The 23,208-nt window shown below is 43.0% G+C and overlaps 1 protein-coding gene across 6 annotated transcripts in view; it reads left to right on the top strand.

The window, feature by feature from the left end:
• Window positions 1-16,358: 16,358 nt before the first annotated feature.
• Window positions 16,359-23,208, top strand: part of LOC112264178 (protein MTSS 2) — a 75,281-nt gene continuing 68,431 nt past the window's right edge. For 4 of the 6 annotated variants that reach the window (XM_042330857.1, XM_042330855.1, XM_042330856.1 and 1 more), the window contains exon 1: window positions 16,359-16,907. In XM_042330857.1, coding sequence (XP_042186791.1) covers window positions 16,839-16,907 — 69 coding nt within the window. In that variant the 5' untranslated portion in view covers window positions 16,359-16,838. The remainder of the gene's footprint in view (window positions 16,908-23,208) is intronic. The other 2 variants (XM_042330859.1, XM_042330858.1) reach the window with 1 other exon arrangement.

Here is a 23,208-nt window from a genome sequence, read left to right as displayed (position 1 = left end):
TGGCTCACCCATAGTGGCTCACCAATGCGATAGAAGCTGGGTCTTTTCTGCTTAGTTATTTTTCCACCTGAAAAAAAGAGCGAGTGAGATGTTTGGCTTCAACTTCCGTCTCTGCATCAAGCTTTGATGATTTGAATCATGTGTGTAGTGCTAAGGCAACATAAAAAATGTGCACCTCTTTAGCTCCCCAGGACGAGGATTTAAAAACACTGCTCTGGAAAATTGTCACACACACACATACACACACACACACATAGCTTTTAATGAGATAGTGAGGTCAAATATATACACAAAGTTTAAGTCTGAAACCTAAGACTGACTTCTTTGATATTCTAGACATATCTAACTTAAGGGATCTCTATTTAAGACTCCAGAAATGTTTGGCTAAACATTGTTCAAAAAGCATTTTAAATAGACTGCCTTCATGCTGACAATATTATATATATAAAATTATGATCATTTGATGGTGGAAAACCATTATACAGTACAATGTTGCTTTGTTCGAATGTATTTTCCCTTCTTAAACCTAACTAGCAAGTGATTCATATTTCCAATATTTCACTATTGATATAAAGGTTAGGTGTCAGTTCCTGCCTGTTCCAGCACATTCCAACATATTTCTACCAGTTGATTAAACATCCATTTAACATCTAGTCCAAATTCATTAGTCAAGTGCTCTCATATTCACCCAGAGCTGAGAGGAACTGGCCTTCCAGGAACTCAGCCTTTTAAAATGTCCCCTCGAAGAAGCCAATTCACCGTAACAGAATTCAGAGAGACCTGTGAATATTGATTTATCAAGGTGGGATATTGAGTGTGATACCTGAAGTCTACTTTAACCCTCAAAGTTCTGGTGTTACATTCAGAAGAAAAGATTCCAGATGATGTGTGTTGCTGGTCATTTCCACCTATCATCTCCAAGACATGTTCAGACCAGCAGACCAGCTGGCTGGAGTGTTTAAGGACATATTCAATCTTTCCCTATCCCAATATCTTGTATGATGTCCCCACTTGCTTGAAGATTTTTATTTATTTATTTTATTTATTTCACCTTTATTTAACCAGGTCGGCAAGTTGAGAACAAGTTCTCATTTACAACTGCGACCTGGACAAGATAAAGCAAAGCAGTTCGACACATACAACGACACAGAGTTACACATGAAATAAACAAACATACAGTCAATAATACAGTAGAAAAGTCTATATATGGTGTGTGCAAATGAGGTAAGATAAGGGAGGTAAGGCAATAAATAGGCCATGGTGGCGAAGTAATTACAATATACCAATTAAACACTGGAGTGATAGATGTGCAGAAGATGAATGTGCAAGTAGAGATACTGAGGTGCAAAGGAGCAAGATAAATAAATAAATACAGTATGGGGATGAGGTAGTTGGATGGGCTATTTACAGATAGGCTATGTACAGGTGCAGTGATCTGTGAGCTGCTCTGACTGCTGGTGTTTAAAGCTAGTGAGGGAAATATGAGGCTCCGGCTGCAGTGATGTTTGCAGTAATGTTCCAGTCATTGGCAGCAGAGAACTGGAAGGAAAGGCGGCCAAATTATTCATTGGCTTTGGGGGCGACCAGTGAGATATACCTGCTGGAGCATGTGCTACGGGTGGGTGCTGCTATGGTGACCAGTGAGCTGAGATTGCTTTACCTAGCAAAGAATTGTAGATGACCTGGAGCCAGTGGGTTTGGTGACAAGTATGATGCGAGGGCCAGCCAACGAGAGCATACAGGTCACAGTGGTGGGTAGTATATGGGGCTTTGGTGACCAAACCGGATGGCACTGTGATAGACTTCATCCAATTTGTTGAGTAGAGTGTTGGAGGCTATTTTGAAGTCGAGGATCGGTAGGATGGTCAGCTTTATGAGGGAATATTTGGTAGCATGAGTGAATGATGCTTTGTTGCAAAATAGGAAGCCGATTCTAGATTTCATTTTGGATTGGAGATGCTTAATGTGAGTCTGGAAGGAGAGTTTACAGTCTAGCCAGACACCTAGGTATTTGTAGTTCTCCACATATTCTAAGTCAGAACCGTCCAGAGTAGTGATGCTGGACGGGTGGGCAGGTGCGGGCAGCGATCGGTTGAAGAGCATGCATTTTGTTTTACTAGCATTTAAGAGCAGTTGGAGGCCACGGAAAGAGAGTTGTATGGCATTGAAGCTCATCTGGAGGTTAGTTAACACAGTGTCCAAAGATGTCTACCATTGTTCCTGTACCCAAGAAAGTGAATGGAACCAAACTACATGACTATTGCCCCATAGCACACACTTCTGTCATCATGAAGTGATTTGAGAGGTTCGTTAAGGATCATATCACAGTCACCTTACGCGACACACTATACTCAATACAATTTGCGTACCGCCCTAACAGATCCACGGATGACGCAATCCACATTACACTGCACACTGCCCTGGCGGAGTGGTGCCAAGAAAATAAACTCTACCTCAACATCAACAAAACCAAGGAGCTGATCGCTACAGGAGATAGCAAAGACTACAGGAGACAGCTGAAAGTGCACGCCCCCATCCACATCGACGGGGCCAGAGTGGAGAGGGTTAAAAGCTTCAAGGTCCTTGACGTGCACATCATTGAAGACCTGAAATGGTCCTTCCACACTGACAATGTGGTGAAAAACCTCAGGAGGCTGAAGAAGCCAATTTGGCTTGGCCCATAAGACCCTCATAAACTTCTATAGATGCACCATCGAGAGCATTCTGTCATGACAGTCAGCCCAACAAATCTCTGGGGGCACACTGCCTGCCCTCCAGGACATATAAAGCACCCAATGTCACAGGAAGGCCAAAGAGTTAGGACCTCAGCCACCCAAGCCACGGCCTGGTCACCCCGCTACCATCTAGAAGGCAGACACAGTACAGGTGCATCAATGGTCAGAAAATTGATCAAAACGTTATGAATCGTAGGTTCCAAATGTATTTTGCTCAAATTACTTTCTTTCTACTTTCCGAAAATACCCCTCATTTAAGCATGCAATTATGTTCATTTTGCATGCCTAATAACCCCAGGCAATATCAGTAGCCTAGTCATACTGCATGCTGTGTGCAGCTATTCCTATTCCTGATCTGGCACATCTGCGTGTTACCTTCAGAATTCAAATGTTTGTAAAATGGCTTGCGCAATATTAAGCTTTATTAGTTGAGTGGCAACCAATTTCATTTGCTAGGTTATGTTTATCAAAAATCTTTTGAAAATTGTGTTTTACTGGAATGAAAGTAGCCTAAGCTAGCGCTGGAGACACAACTCTAATCTGGCTATATACTGTAGGTAGGCTACATGCTACCGACATTGCATGGTTGAAGCGAAAGGAGACGAGAAGTTCACTCCGATTCCATCAACTTCCAAATGGAATAAACCAGGTTTCCCAAACTGGGGTGCACGTTTTTCTTCGGTTTTCAAACAGTCCATTTATATTTTCCAATGGGGCTATCTATACATTTGGGTGAGTTTTTTTTCTCTCGCCTGAGTAGCATCGTTTCCCTGCCAAAAATAAAATCAAACCATCTAGTGTTCAGCAAAATAACAACACAATGTCAAATACAGGTAGCCGAGTCAAATGATTTACATCCGATCACATTAACCGTAACTCTCTCGCTGGAATTCCACTAATAGTCCGTATGTAGCCAAACGTAGCTGCTGCTCATGTTGGTATCTGTACAGATGGCGCAAAAGCCATGACAGGGAGACATAGTGGAGTGGTAACGCACATGCAAGCAGTTGCTCCCGACGCCACTTGGGTCCACTGCAGCATCCACTGAGAGGCTCTTGCCGCCAAGGGAATGCCTGACAGCTTGAAAGATGTTATGGACACTAGAGTGAAAATGGTTAACTTTGTTAAATGAAGGCCCCTGAACTATTGTGTATTCTGCACTATGCAATGATATGGGCAGCAACCATGTAACGCTTTTACAACATACAGAAGTGCGCTGGTTATCAAGGGGCAAAGTATTGACACATTTCTTTGACTTAAAGTCAAAAACAAGCTTAAAGTTTTTTTTACTGACCATCATTTTCACTTGTCTGACCGCTTGCATGATGACGAGTCTCACACGACTGGCCTATCTGGGTGATGCTTTTTCTCGCCTAAATGATCTGAATCTAGGACTACAGGGACTCTGCAACTATATTCAACGTGCGGAACAAAATTGAGGCTAAGATTAAGAAGTTGCAGCTCTTCTCTGTCTGCAGTAACAAGGACAACATACAGGTCTTTCCATCATTGTATGCTTTTTTGTGTGCAAATGAACTCAAGCTTACAGACAATGTAAAAGGTGATATAGCGAAGCACCTGAGTGAGTTGGGTGCGCAATTACGCAGGTACTTTCCCGAAACGGATGACACAAACAACTGAATTCGCTATCCCTTTCAATCCCTGTCTCTAGTCCACTTACCAATATCTGAACAAGAGAGCCTCATCAAAATTGCAACAAGCGGTTCTGTGAAAATGTAATTTAATCAGAAGCCACTGACAGATTTCTGGATTGGGCTGCGCTCAGAGTATCCTGCCTTGGCAAATCGCACTGTTAAGAGACTGATGCCCTTTGCAACCACGTACCTATGTGAGAGTGGATTCTCGGCCCTCACTAGCATGACAACTGAATACAGGCACAGACTGTGTGTGGGAAATGATTTAAGACTGAGACTCTCTCCAATACAACCCAACATTGCAGAATTATGTGCATCGTTTCAAACACACCCTTCTCATTAACCTCTCATTATTCAGCATTTTTGATGAACAAATAAGGTTTTATATTTAAGATGGCTAAATCAAGACCAAAATGATTGATTATTATTATATTATTATTTGTGCCCTGGTCCTGTAAGAGCTCTTTGTCACCTCCCACGAGTCGTGTTGTGACAAAAACTCATTCTTATGTTTAATAAATGTATCGTATAGTGTGTGTGTGTGGCAGGCTTACAATGATGGCAAAAAAACAACATTTGAGAGTGCACTGACCCTGCTGCTAGAGGGGGTACACAGCTGGAGGTTGAATGTTTGAAGTGGTACGGGACTATGAGAAGTTTGGGAACCACTGGTCTAAACCATTCAACACACATACACACACATAGAAGTCAGCTCAGACAGATCCAGCTCATGATCTCCATCAGCAGCAGATTTTTCATTTACAATGGAAAAGGAATATGTTTACTCATCAAATTTTAGTGCATCGAATTGTATCGCATTGTACCAAATCGCATTGATTCGTTTCTCTTATCGAACCAAATCGCACCGAATCGTTTCAAACTAAAATGTATCGGTCCTGTATTGTCGTGGAGCCCATATATCTAGATACGTATTGAATATTCTTGAAAGGGAGAGATGCACATACTGTCTATACACACCATTTTCATATACTCCAGACTCTGACATTGCTCGTTCTGATATTGCTTGTTCTGTTATTTCTTAATTCCTTGTTTTTTTTTCCTTCAGGATTTTGGATTATGTGTGTATTGTTATTGTATTTCTAGATATTACTGTACTGCTGGTTAGAAACGTAAGCATTTCGCTGCACCTGCGATAACATCTGCAAATCTGTGTAAACAATCAATACATTTTGATTCGACTTTCAGACAGGCTTAAGTTACAACTCTTCTCCCTCTGAATCCCCTGAAGTCTCTATTTGGAGGATGTGACAGATTTGTCGAAGTGTGCTCGTGTTAGTCCCGGTCCTGACTGTGTAATGCTCCTGTGCTCGTGTCATCATCTGCTCAAAGGATCAGACATGAGGAAGGATGCTTGCTCTAACTCAAGGTTTACTGTGACACTGCATGATATCACAGGAACACTCTCCTTTCCGGTGCAATACACCAGCTGCTCTGTTGGACTCCTCTATCTCTCTTTAGTTCAACATTATTTTTTACTCTTTGCTCTACAACCATTGATTAAGTTTAAACATGTTTACCTGCAGGTATCACCATTGTACATGCCACAAATGAATGTGTATATACTGTAATTACACTATGAACCTGTTACTGTCTGATTTACCTATCATCCTACCTCTCCTTAAAGACATGCTCAGGAAACTTTGGTGACTACTAAGTATTTTTTAAACCTCTCACTTTGGGCTGGATGTGTCAATGTGTAGTTCATACATGCATAATCTATGAGCAGAATTGCCGTTTTACCTCAATTAGCCACAAAATCTCTAGCTTTTCTTAAAGCTGTGCTGCGCCATTTTCCCTACATTTCCCCCCACGAGGCCAGACTCCTAGCAATTTGAGTTCTAGCCAATGAGCCTCAGCCCCTCACCATTTGAGTGACAGCTAGCAAGATGCACACACAGCAGAGCGAGAGAGCAATGACGTGGTGTACATATCTGCACATATGTTATAGTAGCAATTTTCAGGGACCACTTTTGGCTCGTGAGTGCTACTTTCAGAACTACTGGATAAAAGGTTTGGAGAATCTCTTTCATCTTAGGAGACAGCCTCCTCATACTTACAACAGACTGTGCACAGGCGGCCTGTGACAAGTCTTTACTCATAATTGTCACTTCCTCTCTCTCTCGCTCTCTGTCTGTCTGTTTGACTGTCATGGGTCCCTGGTGTGTGATCTGTTAGAAAGTTCAATAGAATGTGCAGAATATGTTATCACATTACCCTCCTCCCTGGCCCTGTGTTTCCCCCCCTCTGTCCATCTGCTCCCCATAACCATACAGGGTGGACCCGAAAGGAGGAGAGGAGCAGCACAATGGAAGACTGTAGAGAAAAATAGACTTGGAGAGATGAGAATAAAGCAAAGGGTAAAATTTATAAGAGACTAAATAAAAACAATAAGAAGTGAAGTAAGGACATGAAACAGGCCGAGCCAATGCTTGAGCTGCTTGTATGGAGATGTGGGCGTTGGATGCTGAAGCCTGTGTATTTAGGGCATACTGAGGAATGTGGCAGAGAGAGGAGAGAGAGCAGGAGGCAGAGAATGAGACCTGCCAGCTCATGGGAGAAGGGAGGTCTGTTGGCTCTCGGTGGACACCAGGACGGCCCCACCATCCCTGACTCCTGTCTGTCATTCAGAGTGAGGGCACTCAGCAGTCATGACCCTGTCCTTTAACACTGTATCAGAGGCCCCAGCTTCTGCATACCATGGCTTTACAGCTTGACCGGTCATGGCCAGAGCTCATAATGGCGTATCTCATTACAATTTTGGCACTGAAATTAAATACAGTTGAAGTCGGAAGTTTATATACACCTTAGCCAAATACATTTAAACTCAGTTTTTCACAATTCCTGACATTTAATCCTAGTAAAAATTCCCGGTCTTAGGTCAGTTAGGATCACCACTTTATTTTAAGAATGTGAAATGTCAGAATAATAGTAGAGAGAATGATTTATTTCAGCTTTTATTTCTTTCATCACATTCCCAGTGGGTCAGAAGTTTACATACACTTAATTAGTATTTGGTAGCATTGCCTTTAAATTGTTTAACTTGGGTCAAACGTTTCGGGTAGCCTTCCACAAGCTTCCCACAATAAGTTGGGTGAATTTTGGCCCATTCCTCCTGACAGAGATGGTGTAACTGAGTCAGGTTTGTAGGACTCCTTGCTCACGCACACTTTTTCTGCCCACAAATTTTCTATAGGATTGAGGTCAGGGCTTTGTGATGGCCACCCCAATACCTTGACTTTGTTGTCCTCAAGCCATTTTACCACAACTTTGGAAGTATGCTTGCGGTCATTGTCCACTTGGAAGACCCATTTGAGACCAAGCTTTAACTTCCTGACTGATGTCTTGAGATGTTGCTTCAATATATCCACATAATCTTACTGCCTCATGATGCCATCTATTTTGTGAAGTGCACCAGTCCCTCCTGCAGCAAAGCACCACCACAACATGATCCTGTCACCCCTGTGCTTCACGGTTGGGATGGTGTTCTTCGGCTTGCTTGCCTCCCCCTTTTTCCTCCAAACATAACAATGGTCATTATGGCCAAACAGTTCTATTTTTGTTTCATCAAACCAGAGGACATTTCTCCAAAAAGTACGATCTTTGTCCCCATGTGCAGTTGCAATCTGTAGTCTTGCTTTTTTTACGGTGGTTTTGGAGCAGTGGCTTCTTCCTTGCTAAGCAGCCTTTCAGGTTATGTCGATATAGGACTCATTTGACTGTTTCCTCCAGCATCTTCACAAGGTCCTTTGCTGTTGTTCTGGGATTGATTTGCACTTTTTGCCCCAAAGTACGTTCATCTCTAGGAGACAGAACGCGTCTCCTTCCTGAGCGGTATGACGGCTATGTGGTCCCATGGTGTTTAAACTTGCGTACTATTGTTTGTACAGATGAACGTGGTGCCTTCAGGCGTTTGGAAATTGCTCCCAAGGATGAACGAGACTTGTGGAGGTCTACAATTTTTTTTCTGAGGTCTTGGCTGATTTCTTTAGATTTTCCCATGATGTCAAGCAAAGAGGCACTGAGTTTGAAGGTACGCCTTGAAATACATCCACAGATACACCTCCAATTGACTCAAATGATGTCAATTAGCCTATCAGAAGCTTCTAAAGCCATGACATCATTTTCTGGAATTTTCCAAGCTGTGTAAAGGCACAGTCAACTTAGTGTACAGTGAAATATAAGTGAAATAACCTGTCTACAAACAATTGTTGGAAAATTACTTGTGTCATGCACAAAGTAGATGTCCTAACCGACTTGCCAAAACTATAGTTTGTTAACAAGAAATTGGTGGAGTGGTTGAAATTTTATCTAAACCATCAGGTGTACGCCGATCCCAGTTAAGTAACTCATGCAAAGAGTTAAAGCGCAATTATATGTTTTATCTCCAGTACTCTGCCATGATTGTCAGTTATGTAGCTGCTCTACTGATAATCTCAGTTCGTCCTTGCTGGGATGACACAATCAGTCTACTACCGGAGAATATCAACACCAAACACATTGGTTCACCGTTCCACGGGAGCGGACAGTACACAGCATGCCATAATGTTCTGAATAATGGCCAAGTCTACCTCGCTCCTTATTCTACTGAACCGCTTAGGCGTAAAAAAACACAAGTCCAACATTTATCGGAAACTGTTAAACTACCTGTTCACTACCCTCCTGCTCTCCGGGGATGTACAACTCAATCCTGGGCCCAATATCACCGAGCCAGTGATACGCACCGGAGTGGAGAGCGGTGGATGGCCTCGTCCACTGGTCGTCGCCGCTGTGGAGGTGGGTGAGTGCTATGGTCCTATGGTTTCTCTCGACTCACCCGGCTCCAGGATAGATTTTGACTCTTCAAACATACCAGAGTCGCTATATGCGATCCCTGACTCTGCTTCTGGTACGCAAGCTATTTTAATTAGTTCCCCGCATCCAGTGCAGGCGGGAGGGATTGTTAATTGCGCTACCGAATTGCCCCTAATCAAAACGAAACAAAACGGCCTAAACCCAGCCGTCAGAAAACACAGAAAATTTAACTTTTTTCAATGTGTCAATCATTCTCGAGTCATCTGGGACCCACGAGCTAAGCCCAGGGGACTACTAGGGGGGCACTTGAACATTCGTAGTGTCATTCCAAAAAGTGATCAAATTCAACATCTACTCACAGACTCCAACCTTGACTTTCTCTGCCTCTCAGAGACATGGCTCCATAAACACTCTCCATATGCTGCTTTGATTGTGCCTGGCTACAATGTTTTCAGGAGAGACAGGATTGAAGGAAGAGGAGGGGGTGTGATGATTTACATTAAAGAACATATCCGATGTAACAAATTGAGTGGTCATGTGATAATGAACTAGAATGTATCGGCCTGAACGTTACACTGTCTCCCCAAATGTCTTTTACCCTCATTGGAATGTATAGGCCACCTTCCACCAAAAGTGTGTTTTTTGATCAGTTTAATACCATGCTTAGGGAATGTGATTTTGGGAAAGAGGTCATCTTAATGGGAGATTTTAACATTAATTATGAAGACAAGTGTTGTAGGGAAACCCTCAAACGGATCACTAATACCTTTGACCTTACACAGCTAGTTAAAGGGCCAACCAGGGTGACTTGTTGCTCTAAAACACAGATTGATTTGGTGTTCAGTAATAAACCAGAGAGAGTGACTAAATCATTCAATATGGTTACTGGGCTGTCTGATCATAATCTGACACTTATAGCCAGAAAGCTGTCTAAGAGCAGGTTTAACCTCTCTACTGTTAGAAAGCCGGATCAACTAAGAATACCTAAGAGTGATTTAAACTATTTTGAAAAAGCAATTAAGGGAATAAACTGGAATGATCTCTTGTCCTATACAGACGTGGAAGCTGATAGTCAGGTTTTTCTATCCACAATCCAGACTACAATAAATGGCTTCCTAAAGAAAATCAAATCCAAACCTGGCCAAAAGAGCACTCTTCCTTGGCTAAATGGAGAAATCTGGAAATTGATGAAAGAACGAGATTATGCTCTAAAAATAGCCCTAAAATCTAAATTACAGCATGACAGACGTAGGTTTACCATGTTGAGAAATGAGGTGATGAAAGAAATCAGACAGGCCAAGGCAAACTTTTTTATTAACATAATTGGTGAAGCAAAGGGAAATTCTAAATTGATCTGGGAGAATCTAAAAAAGTTAACAGGGAAAGACCATAGTAACACTGCAAAAAGACTAGAAATCATGGTGAATAACAATCTAACACAGGATGCAGTCGAAATAGCAACAGCCTTCAATTCCTACTTTATTGACTCTGTCAGGGTACTGACACAGAACCCCTCCACTGGTTTATTGGGCTCAGTGCTAGTGAATGACACTCAACCTGTCTTCATCATAAGGGAGGTTTCTGAGTCAAAGGTGAACAAGGTGATTAGCTCACTAAATAACTCTAAAGCCAAAGATGTGTTTGGGATGGACTCTACCTTTCTTAAAAACTGCAAAGAGTCACTCATTGGCCCCATTACTAAGGTCACCAACACATCTATTGGTCTCTGAGTGTTTCCTAGGGTATGGAAGTCGGCCATAATAACGGCCATCTTTAAATCAGGCGACCCTGCTGACGTGAGTAACTACAGGCCCATTAGTATACTACCTGTGGTATCAAAGGTTGTTGAAAAGTGTGTAGCAGAACAACTGATTGCCCACCTCAACAACAGCCCCTTCACATTACACTCCATGCAGTTTGGCTTCAGAGCGAAACACTCCACAGAAACGGCCAACTGCTTTCTTCTGGAAAATGTGAAGTCCAAGATGGACAAAGGGGGTGCTGTTGGGGCTGTGTTTCTGGACCTAAGGAAGGCTTTTGATACTGTTAACCATGAGATTCTCATCACAAAATTGTCCAAGTTCAACTTTTCCCCTGATGCCTTGAGATGGATGAAATCATACCTTGAAGGCAGAACTCAGTGTGTCAGAGTGAGCAATGAGATGTCGCCCACTCGTAGCTATGATGTGGGCGTGCCCCAAGGGTCAATACTGGGGCCCCTCCTGTTCAGCCTGTACATTAATGATCTGCCTTCTGTCTGTACTGGGTCTGAAGTTCAAATGTATGCAGATGATACAGTGATATATGTGCATGCAAAGAGCAAACAACAAGCTGCACAAGAACTCACTACTGTAATGGTCCAGGTTACAAAGTGGCTCAGTGACTCGTGTTTGCATCTCAATGTGAAAAAAACTGTTTGCATGTTCTTCACAAAGAGGGCAACAGATGCTACTGAGCCAGATGTCTATGTGTCAGGGGAGAAGTTCCAGGTGGTATCCGATTTTAAGTACCTTGGCATCATACTTGATTCCAACCTCTCTTTTAAAAAGCATGTGAAAAAGGTAATTCAAATAACCAAATTCAACCTAGCTAATTTCCGATTTATACAAAATTGTTTGACTACAGAGGTAGCAAAACTGTACTTCGAATCTATGATACTCCCCCACTTAACATACTGCTTGACTAGTTGGGCCCAAGCTTGCTGTACAACATTAAAACCTATTCAGTCTGTCTACAAACAGGCTCTCAAAGTGCTTGATAGGAAGCCCAACAGCCATCATCATTGTCACATCCTTAGAAAGCATGAGCTCTTGAGTTGGGAAAATCTTGTGCAATACACCGACGCATGTCTTATATTCAAGATCCTCAATGGCCTGGCTCCCCCTCCACTCAATATTTTTGTTAAACAGAAAACCCAGACATATGGCAGCAGATCCACAAGGTCTGCCATGAGAGGTGACTGTATAGTTCCCCTAAGGAAAAGCACCTTTAGTAAATCTGCATTCTCTGTGAGAGCTTCCCATGTCTGGAATACACTGCCATCAGACACACATAACTGCACCACATATCACACTTTCACAAAATGCTTGAAGACATGGCTAAAGGTCAATCAGATTTGTGAACATGGTCCCTAGCTGTGTGTTGCCGCTTTCCATGTTGTCTGTTGTCTGTAGCTTGTGAGGTGTGGAAACACTTTGTTGCTTTTATGAATTTTGTCTTGCTGCTTTTTGTTCTATGTTGCTCTGTCTGTATGCTATGTCTTGCTTATCCTATGTTGCTATGTCTTGCTTGTTCTATGTTACTATTGTCTATATTGTAATTGTTTTTAATAACCTGCCCAGGGACTGCGGTTGAAAATTAGCCGGCTGGCTAAAACCGGCACTTTTACTGAAACGTTGATTAATGTGCACTGTCCCTGTAAAAATAAAAAATAAACTCAAACTCAAACTCAAACTCAAAACAAGTTTTAATGACTCATACCAAAGTGTATGTAAACTTCAGACTTCAACTGTATATGGGTCATAGACATAGGAGTAACTCTGAATTCACGGAACTGTTATAGCTTTGTGTTGTGTTGTTTAAAAGGCTATCCCCTTCAGCAAACCACTATACTACTATACCTCTAAATGAATATTTACTGTTCAATTCAATAGCAAAATGAGTGCTTAACTACCATGTATTTAAAATGGATGTTATTACATCCATTTTTATCACACCAATACATTTTAATATAATGGTGCCGGAGGGGATGGCTTCCGTTTTAAGGGCTCCTAACCAACTGTGCTATTCCATGTATTTTTTCCCAATGTTTGTAACTTTTTTGTACATAATGTTTCTGCTACAGTCTGTTATGACCAAAAAGAGTTTCTGGACATCAGAACAGCAATTACTCACCATGGACAGGACACTTTTCTGTTGTTAATGAATCGGAGGCGAAAGATTTACAGCTCCTCCCGGACCAGGCCCAAATCCCAATCATTCGTATGAAGAGGAGGCGCTGATACAGGGGGCGCAGATCCGGGTGCTTGGTGAGAATTCATCAGCAGTGGATAGTATGTCTTTACCATCTGTCTTACTGGCTGTCATGACTGTACACGAGAATCCAAATAGGTCAGAAGATTCATGTCTCCCTCACCAACACTCATCAAAGGAATGCCCTTTGTTTCAAGAGATTTTTCCTGCCAAAATTCTAACATGTACAAAAGTGAATACTGGAACAATATTTAGAACATAGAATGTGGGGAATGGTCAGAGGGGATCTATAGAACACTAATGTAATTTTGTTTGTTATTTTGTGATGTCATTTTAAAAAATATGAAGGAAAAACTATAACTTGGAATGTGTACCCACTACATGTACAAAGTTTCCATACTATGCGTTGTGCATGTAATATGAACAATTATGAAAGTGTTTTTGTTAAGAGAGGGATGTGATTTGAGAAACTATAAGAGATAATTGTTTTTCATCACTTTGTAGAAGTGACAAGTCACACCGCCGAGTGAGGTCAGAGAGCGTGTCAGCCTGACAGAACCGCCCTTTCGAACAAACTGCATAAATTATGAGTCAAGAAATGAACATACTAGACTAGAAAAGTGTCAAGTTGCAGCTGCACGTTTAAAATGGTTTGAACTTTGAATAACATCACGAGGTACAGACGATAAACTCACCTCCTGGACACTGGTATGGCTGTACTAAGTAAAGTATCTTCAAAAGAGAATTTAAGTAGGACCTGCTCAAACTGTCCTATTAAGCGACTCTCATCACCCAACTGGGAACCATCGATATGGCTGTCTGGTCTATCTTCAAAGAAACATCTTAAAGAGTGAAAGGAAGGAAAATAAACATTGTAGTTCTGTTCAGGACTACACGACAAGTCACCGGATATCGGACAACTACAGAGATGAACAACAGTAGAATACTTTTTGTTGTTGTTGTATTTACCCCTATTTCGTGATATCCAATAAGTAGCTGCAACTCCCGTACGGGCTCAGGGGAGACAAAGTTACAACAGAGCCTGGGCGTGAACCCAGAGTCTCTGGTGGCACAGCTGGCGCTGCATTACAGGGCCCTTAACCACTGCGCCACCCGGGAGGCCCAACAGTAGAAGACTCGTTGGAACCCTTTTGGACAATCAGAGCCTTACAAGCGTGCCCAACTCCCTTTCCAAGGCTGCACTGTCCCCCTAGAGAGATCCGGCGAACCAAGCCATTTCAAGTAAATACATACATGATTTCTTACTCAAAGTGGGCGGCGGTTTGTGTGCAAAGTATATGGTTACTGTAAGTGAGAGTAGTTTCTGAAAGTACCAATGTTAAGGGTCTCTGTCCTTCTCCCTGCCTCTCCATCTCTTTTGTAACAAGCAACCATGTTGTTGTCATTCTGCTAGGGACCTGTTTTTAACGTATTAAGTGTGTATGTTTATCCTGTGTTCCCATTTAATAAGCTAGTAAATAAATAATTAAATACATTTGTGTAGTACTAAAACATAAGTAAGGCTTGGGTTTTTGCAGCAAGGAGGTTACGACTGTTTAGAATGAGGTTGTGATTAATAAGTGGACTGTTTATAATGTGATAGGTAAATAACTTTTAGAGTTTCATTCGGGAGATGGTAACTCTTTAAATAACTGCTCTCGTGGTGCCCCAGATCCTAATGAGTTAATTGTTACATGATTAATTTAATTGGGTAACAATGAAACATAGTTAGGTAATTAGATAAATAACATTCTTCAAATGAATGTTAAAGTCAAGTCATGAGATGACGAATGCGCAATCACTGGAGAATAAATTGGATGAGCTCCATTCAAGACTATCCTACTAATGGGACATTAATAACTGTAATATCTTATGTTTCACTGAGTCGTGGCTGAATGAGGACATGGATAATATACAGTTGGCTGGGTTTTCCGTGCATTGACAAGAAAGAACAGCAACCTCAGGAAAGATGAGTGATGGTGGTCTGTGTCTATTTGAGTGCGACCTCTAATGTTAAGGAAGTCTCAAGGTTTTGCTCACCTGAGGTAAAGCACCTCATGATAAGTTGTAGCCCATACTATTTACCAAGAGAGTTTTTAATCTATATTTTTTGTAGCTGTCTATTTACCAACACTAGCCGATGCACGCACTAAGACCACACTCAATGAGCTGTATACGGACATAAGCAAACAAGAGAATTATCAACTAGAGGTGGTGCTCCTAGTGACGGGGACTGTAAAATGCAGGAAAACGTATATGCATTTGACCTCATTTCTACCAGCATGTCACATGTGCATCCAGAGGACACGTACAAAGCTTGCCCTCCATTGGCTAATCTGACCATAATTCTATTGTCCTGATTCCTGCCTAGAAGGCCAGCATCCCGGAGTTGCCTCTTCACTGTTGATGGTGAGACTGGTGTTTTGTGGCTACTATTTAATGTCTTTTTTTATTGTTTTTTCATCAAACACTATAGAAAGCATATTTGTTGATCCTGTAGTGTTGTGTAATAGCCATATTGTGTGAAATGCTCTAATGAATTGATCCAAAGCAGCTGAGCCATCACAAAGCCTTTGTGCGCTAGGGAAAGGCTTTGTGATGGCTCAGTTGTTGTGGATCAATTAAAAAACAACAACAATGGGGCCTTGAATAGCTTTTTGGATGATTAAAACTAAACAAACAAAAATATGCTATCTGTGACAAACCTGGTCGTTAGACCGTGATTAATTAGACTACAGTGTAATATCTGAATTAATATTCATACCACTGCATAACTATATAATATTCATCTCATCCGTTCTTGGATAGAGAACATTATCCGGTCATACAGTATGCACACAGTCAACCCTCCTCTGTATTAGAAATGATATTTGCTCATTCCCTGTGTCTCATTCATTGACATTGTGGTAGGCATGCGCCCCATGCCATTGTTTGCTGGTAGATACATCTATTTGATGTTTCTCTTCTATCGCACTGAAATATTTGATGGGCTAGTGTGTTATAGTGGCTCTGTGTGTGTGTGGGGGGGGGTCTGTGTGTGTGTGTGTGTGTGCGCGCGCGCGTTCCCCCGCACGCATAACCCCTCCCTCACAAACACCACCTCCATGTGACAAGAGAGTTGTCCGGCCCCTTTCAATTCCCATAGATCGAATTACCGGCTCTGCTCACTCCGCAGCGCAGCCCCACTGCCTCTGCTCCAATCACCGGCAGCCTCGCGCTCCCCTGGTAGGTCTACTCACCAACCTACAGTCTCACATTTTGATAGATCACTCCCGAGCTATAAACGCGCATCAACACAACTCGATTTTTCCTTGCTACCCGAAGATGAGAGTGTCCATCGCGGTGCCCTCTGCATGCTTTACCTCCTAACTCGGGCTCTAGACCCGCAGCTGGGACGGGAGAGAGAGCAACCTCTCTTTTCTCTCATCATCACAAACTTGGTGTTCCAAGGACACGGGGAGCGAGCCGACAGTCGACGACAATAATTGTACGGTATTTGTGTATCCTTTCTCATTTAAGCAAACTTCCTCATCCTGTCTTTCACGCTGGGCACAGAAGCAGAGAGAAGAAGAAGAAGGCTCCGCATCGCTATTTCTACCGTGGAAATACATTTGGTGGGGTTTTGTGCCCTGTCCGTATTTGGTGAACCCTGGATTTAGTGAACATGGAGACGGTGGAGAAGGAGTGCGGGGCGTTAGGTGGACTATTCCAGGCGATTGTCAATGATATGAAGGTAGGTCGGGCATCATTATCGCTCGCAACATGTATCTATTATTTTCAAAAGGGGATGATCTGCCAGCATTTGTGATCTGCTTGTTTTCACCCTCGAGGACATGGAACCGTTATTCTGTCACAGTGCGGCGATAGGGTACCTACCCAGCCAGCACCTACTTGATAGTAACTTCCCCCAGCAAGGTTTGCGCATTTGTCGCGTCATTGCTTTGGAAATGTTGCTTTGACATCTACTATAATTGAATCCAATTGCTCGATCACCATTGCATGTGCTTTGTGTGTGTCAGAGCGTTGGTTTACTCTGCGTAGATCAGGTTAAACCTAGTCATCGTGTAGGCTATGAATCCATGTGTGTGTGTTAGGGTAAGCATGTGTGTGTGTTAGGGTAAGCATGTGTGTGTGTGTTAGGGTAAGCATGTGTGTGTGTGTTAGGGTAAGCATGTGTGTGTGTGTGTGTGTGTGTGTGTGTGTTAGGGTAAGCATGTGTGTGTGTGTTGTGTGTGTGTGTGTTAGGGTGCATGTGTGTGTGTGTGTTGTGTGTGTGTGTGTGTGTGTTAGGGTAAGCATGTGTGTGTGTGTGTGTTAGGGTAAGCATGTGTGTGTGTGTGTGTTAGGGTAAGCATGTGTGTGTGTGTGTGTTAGGGTAAGCATGTGTGTGTGTGTGTGTTAGGGTAAGCATGTGTGTGTGTGTGTGTTAGGGTAAGCATGTGTGTGTGTGTGTTAGGGTAAGCATGTGTGTGTGTGTGTTAGGGTAAGCGTGTGTGTGTGTGTGTGTGTTAGGGTAAGCATGTGTGTGTGTGTGTGTTAGGGTAAGCGTGTGTGTGTGTGTGTGTGTGTGTTAGGGTAAGCATGTGTGTGTGTGTGTTAGGGTAAGCATGTGTGTGTGTGTGTTAGGGTAAGCGTGTGTGTGTTAGGGGTAAGCATGTGTGTGTGTTAGGGTAAGCATGTGTGTGTGTTAGGGTAAGCATGTGTGTTGTGTGTGTGTTAGGGTAAGCATGTGTGTGTGTGTGTGTGTTAGGGTAAGCGTGTGTGTGTGTTAGGGGTAAGCGTGTGTGTTAGGGTAAGCGTGTGTGTTGTGTGTGTGTGTGTTAGGGGTAAGCGTGTGTGTTAGGGTAAGCATGTGCATTCGAAACACGATATGGATTATAACCATATGGATAATTTATGACTGAAAAAATGTGGATGTATTCAGCTTTTATTAACACAAAATAAATGTGTGTTAAACTGTCAGATTTAACCATGCGATTTTCACATGCCCCATGATCCCCCCTCCGTGCTGTAGATGAAAAACAGCTGTTATAGGCTGTGTGAGAAAGATAGCCGATGTTCTGCCTCTTGTAGAAAGCAGCACCATTGATTTTCTGCCAAGCTGATTTTTAAAGAGACCGTGTGAGCCAAGCATGAGAACCTCGACAGTCATCATGCGTCCAGCAGTGCACACCACTGTGTCTGTCTGAATGGCTCATGGTGTATGCCTAGCCTGCTGTATGGTCTGGCCTTCTTCTCTGGGTAGTCTACTGGCTTCACTGCGAGCCAGACTCCTAGCTACACCCACTGTGACTAACCAACAGATTATTTTGCGTACTTAGTATGTGGACAGTATTACTTTGAACAGGAAATCGTAGCGCTGACTTGGGACCAGTAACACGACTACCGTTGTTGCCATCTCATCATCTGTGCCTTTCTTTCCACTGTGTGAGAAATCATGGGTTTAAAGCTACGTCAAGGGATTTCTATGTCATCCGAGTCCCAGTCTCATGTGAATAAGATTGAAGTAAAGCTGGTGTTCTGCATGGTTATTATTCCTGCACGGACCATCTATCTGTGTGAACATCACAGGGTTTTGAAGGAGCTGGGGACACGTCAAACGGCAACCTCTGATTAACAACATCCTAAACTAAGAACCCGTGACACCCCCGCCCCCCACTCTCATGGTTGCATCTCTCTCGCTCTTTCTCTCCCCCACATCCCCCATTTCTCTCTCTCTCTCTTTCTGTCTCTCTCTCTCCTGGACACACTCATCTCATGAATTATTTAAGACACATTTCCCATGGTCTTCATCTGATCTCTTACTCCATGATGGAGGATAATAAAATATGGGTCAAACAGTAACTTCAGCAGCATCCATCCTCCATTGGTCACTTGGAGTCTCAGGTTGGCCATTGCAGTAGTCTTATAAAAGTTTTTTTTTTTTTTTAACCAGACAAGTCAGTTAACAAATTCTTACTTACAATGACAGCCTACCGGTTAACAGTGTGTTAACTGCCTTGTTCAGTGGCAGAATGAAAGATTTTTACCTTGTCAGCTCAGGGATTTGATCCAGCAACCTTTCGGTTACTGGCCCAATGCTCTAACCACTAGGCTACCTGCCGCTCCAATAGTCTTCAGTGGGTGTCCCCACAGCAGAGTGAGATGCCACATGGTAAGATCTAAGCCATTGTCTGACTGCTGTGTTCTCATGTAACCCCAGACAACCTCATGACAACCTCATGTTGTCACTAATGACCCACCTCTCAAAGGACTGCTGTTGTTGGTGGCAGAAGAGAGGAAAACACACACACGAATGGAGACCCTAGGATGCCCTGTTGTTGGACAGAGATTGACATGCGAGGAGGGCCTCAGCTATTTGTGTCTCTATGGCTGGCTATGCTTAAGATGTTATTTGCACTAGACATACCAGTGTTTAGTGATGCTGTCACAGTAGTTAACAGTAAATTCAGTGCTGTCATGCTATCTCTGAACAATGATTATCCTCTCCATATGTGCCCCCATGACGGATGAAGACAAAACATCTCTTCACTGAGCAATGAAATGCAAATATGTTGAATGATGCACTATAGACTTAACTCATTGAGGAATGCAATTCCTTGTCATGCGTGATGGGTCATGTTTACGTACCCATGCGATTGATCCATGTCCGAGTAAAGTGTTTCAACTGGAGGATGTTTTCCCCTCCCTCTCTCCCTCACCATCCCTTTGTTGCAGGGGGATTGACAGCCCCATAGGGCATGCACAGTCACTTCTCATATGTGTCTCCTCTCCTAGAATCACTGGCTGTCTACCAGGCTTTCTCTTTGGTCACACCGCAGTAGACATGCCCAGTAAGTACAATAGCTGGCAACACAACTGCACTAAAGAGACAGTCGACTATATGTAGTCAGCCCACCTCTGAATTGTATGGTACAGTGCAATACAGCACAGTGCCATGATGAGCGAGGCTGGAGGCCTCTCTGAAATCAGCATACAGTACAAGAGTCAGATGTTTCACTGAAAGGAATGTACATTACAACCACAATGACATGAAAGAGACCCCTGTCTCACCCTCTGTTCTCCAGAGAGAGCCCCCCCCCCCACCGTATGGTATAATGTGTAAGAGAGAATGTATAGGGGGGGGGGGATGTAATCCCCCTTTAAGGAGACACAGACGGGTATATATGTGTGTGACTTACATACACAAGCTGGGGGGTGGGCTGTCTGGCAGTGTAGGCGACATCCCTCCGGGCTATGTGAGGTGATTTGATTTGAAAGCACAGGTCACATTCTTGGTCAGCTTGTCTCTCTATAGGCTGGCCCGGTGTATGCTGACCACACGCTCAGTGCAGTGCCAGTAGAGACAGACAGAGTCAGGGGGTACCTGGGACTAGAGTGAAGACAGGAGGCAGGAGAAGTCCATAACGTGGCCTGTTTGCCAGCTGGACTCATCGTAGATTATGCCTGTAGGACGGTTGAGCTAATGTGATTAGCATGAGGTTGTAAGTAACAAACAAAAAAAATCTCAGGACATAGACATATCTGGTATGGGCAGAAAGCTTACATTCTTGTTAATCTAATTGCACTGTCCAATTTACAGTAGCTATTACAGTGAAATAATACCATGCTATTGTTTTGAGGCGATTGCACAGTTATGAACATGTATTAATAAACCAATTAGGCATATTTGGGCAGTCTTGATACAATATTTTGAACAGATATGCAATGGTTCATTGGATCAGTCTAAAACTTTGCACATACGGGTACACTGCTGCCATCTAGTGGCCAAAATATAATTGCGCATGTGCTGGAATAATGCATTATGGCCTTTCTCTTGCATTTCAAAGATGATGGTACAAAAAATGTAATAAACGCATGTTTTTTTGTATTGTCTTTTACCAGATCTAATGTATTAATTTCACATTTCTACAAACTTCAAAGTGTTTATTTTCAAATGGTATCAAGAATATGCTTTGGGTATGTCATTTTAGGCAAAACATTTTTAAAAAATGGTTGGATCCTTAAACAGATGAATGTGGGATGAACCACAAAGCTTGTGCTTTCCGAAAGACATGCATAGTCTTGACAGTTTCTTCCTTTGACTTACAGGCACAATATGTGTGTGTGTGTGTGTGTGTGTGTTGTCTGGCTAACCTGGGGAGATCCCACAGCATTGCTCAGAGGGCTTGTTAATAGCTGCACATGTGACCCATTTCCGGACACTGCATTTGGGCCGAGAGGCAGAGGACCAGAGAGGACATCCATCCTCGTGACTGTGTGTCCGTGCTCCCCCAAAACATTCATCCCTTTTGTAGGGGCCATTGATGCCACGACAACGTGCAGGGCCCTGGCTCTCTAAATGAGCACCTGTTCTCTTGTCTCTCGTTAGGCTCGTTAGAGACGAATCGACTGGTTTCAGATTGAGAAATCATATTTTTTGACCGTAAAAAAAAGATCAAGCTACTGGAGGAACAAAATCCACTGTCCAGTGTCCTCTCATGCAGAAGTATTTACTATTGTTTTCCATTCACTAGACACCTAGATTTTACTATGGGGCTTACTGACAATGTTTGGTTTGGGTCCAGGCAAAAAGGAGGATGATGCTTACCCATGTCCTCAAGGACACCCCAACCTCAAAGACACATCTGCATTCCTCACTGTCTCAGCATGGACAGCCATCGGCGAGCATCCCCACCAATGAGAGTGCTACAAAATGCTACCTTCTTTTCAATCACAGACCTGCCATGTATTTTAATGCCACTATATACAGTACCTCAGAGTGGTGGCAGTCAGTCACACAGAGAACCTCCATTGAGGAGTCCCATCTCAATTAGGCTGAGTGGTGCAACCACAGCCACGACACAAATACAACTGTGGAGACCTGGGACAACTAGACCGGGGATGGAGAGCGAGATGGATGACTAGAACAAATAAGGGAGATGATAGTAAGAAAGATTGAGAGCGCATATGAGACAGATTGAGAGAGAATGAAAAGGCACAAAGTGAGAGAGACCGGCTGATGTATTGAGAGAGACGGACATGGAGGAAGAAGCTGTGCCTCTCGTATTAAGTGATTTCCATGATTCATTTCTGCAAGGCTTCAGGCTGTTGTGGTAAAATGGTGAAGAGGGAGATTATTCCCCCCCCCCTCCATCATTCATTCATTCACACCAGTGAGTGAGATGTACTGTGTGGGTGGGGATATGAGATTGAACCAAACCTGCTATTTTTATCAAGAGCTTGGAAGGGGCTTGACACGACCTAGACACATTGAACAGCCCAGGCCCCAGCCAGTCAGACCCCTATAGGCATCAACCTCCACCGGCCATCCCTCCATCCCTCTGGGTACCTTAACTCCCCCTCTAGGAACTAGAAATGAGTGGGAGCATTGGGTCTTACACTTCCCCAGACATCACAAACAGATAAGGTCAAGTTAAGGAACATTTAGCAAATGTTTTCACATATTTTAAAATGCTCAAGACATCAACAGAGTCTATGATTAACCTTGTCCCATGGCAGGAAGGTTGGGCAGAAAGGCTGGGCAGGATAGTTTTGTTTTTATTACGATGTTTAGATTAGTAAGATCCTCTTCCTCATAAATTATGCAACACAGTCTTTCAACTTGCTGCCTGTATCCTAATGTCATTTGAGAGCAATGATTTGCCAACATGATGTAAAAGTAACCTAAGGTGTATCTATCCTCGGATAATGTGAATCTGGAGAGAACCCAGCAGTCTGCTTAGTTGGTGTGGAGCAGCAACGGTGGAAACAGAGTTGGTAGTATTCATGTACAGTTCAGGGGATGGAGAAGGCTGGATCCAGAGGTTATTTGTGACCGACCGGCTCGATTCGGTCTTGTGCAGCAAAATTTGAAGTAGTTTTTTTACATTGGATAAAAGTGAACTCCGAGCTAGAAAATGGTATATCGTACACTATAGTTGAGGAACAATGTGAAAGGAATTCTACTTTGAAAGCTGATAAACTTGTAACCTCACTTTTGAGAAAATGGCCTTTGAATGTTTTGGTACACCTACTGGAGAGCCCTTCTTTGT

This window comes from Oncorhynchus tshawytscha, linkage group LG12 (genome assembly GCF_018296145.1).
Source record: "Oncorhynchus tshawytscha isolate Ot180627B linkage group LG12, Otsh_v2.0, whole genome shotgun sequence".
NCBI classification, from domain to species: domain Eukaryota; kingdom Metazoa; phylum Chordata; class Actinopteri; order Salmoniformes; family Salmonidae; genus Oncorhynchus; species Oncorhynchus tshawytscha.
The sequence above is the reverse complement of the archived record's forward strand: the minus strand, read 5'-3'. Positions and strand labels throughout refer to the sequence as shown.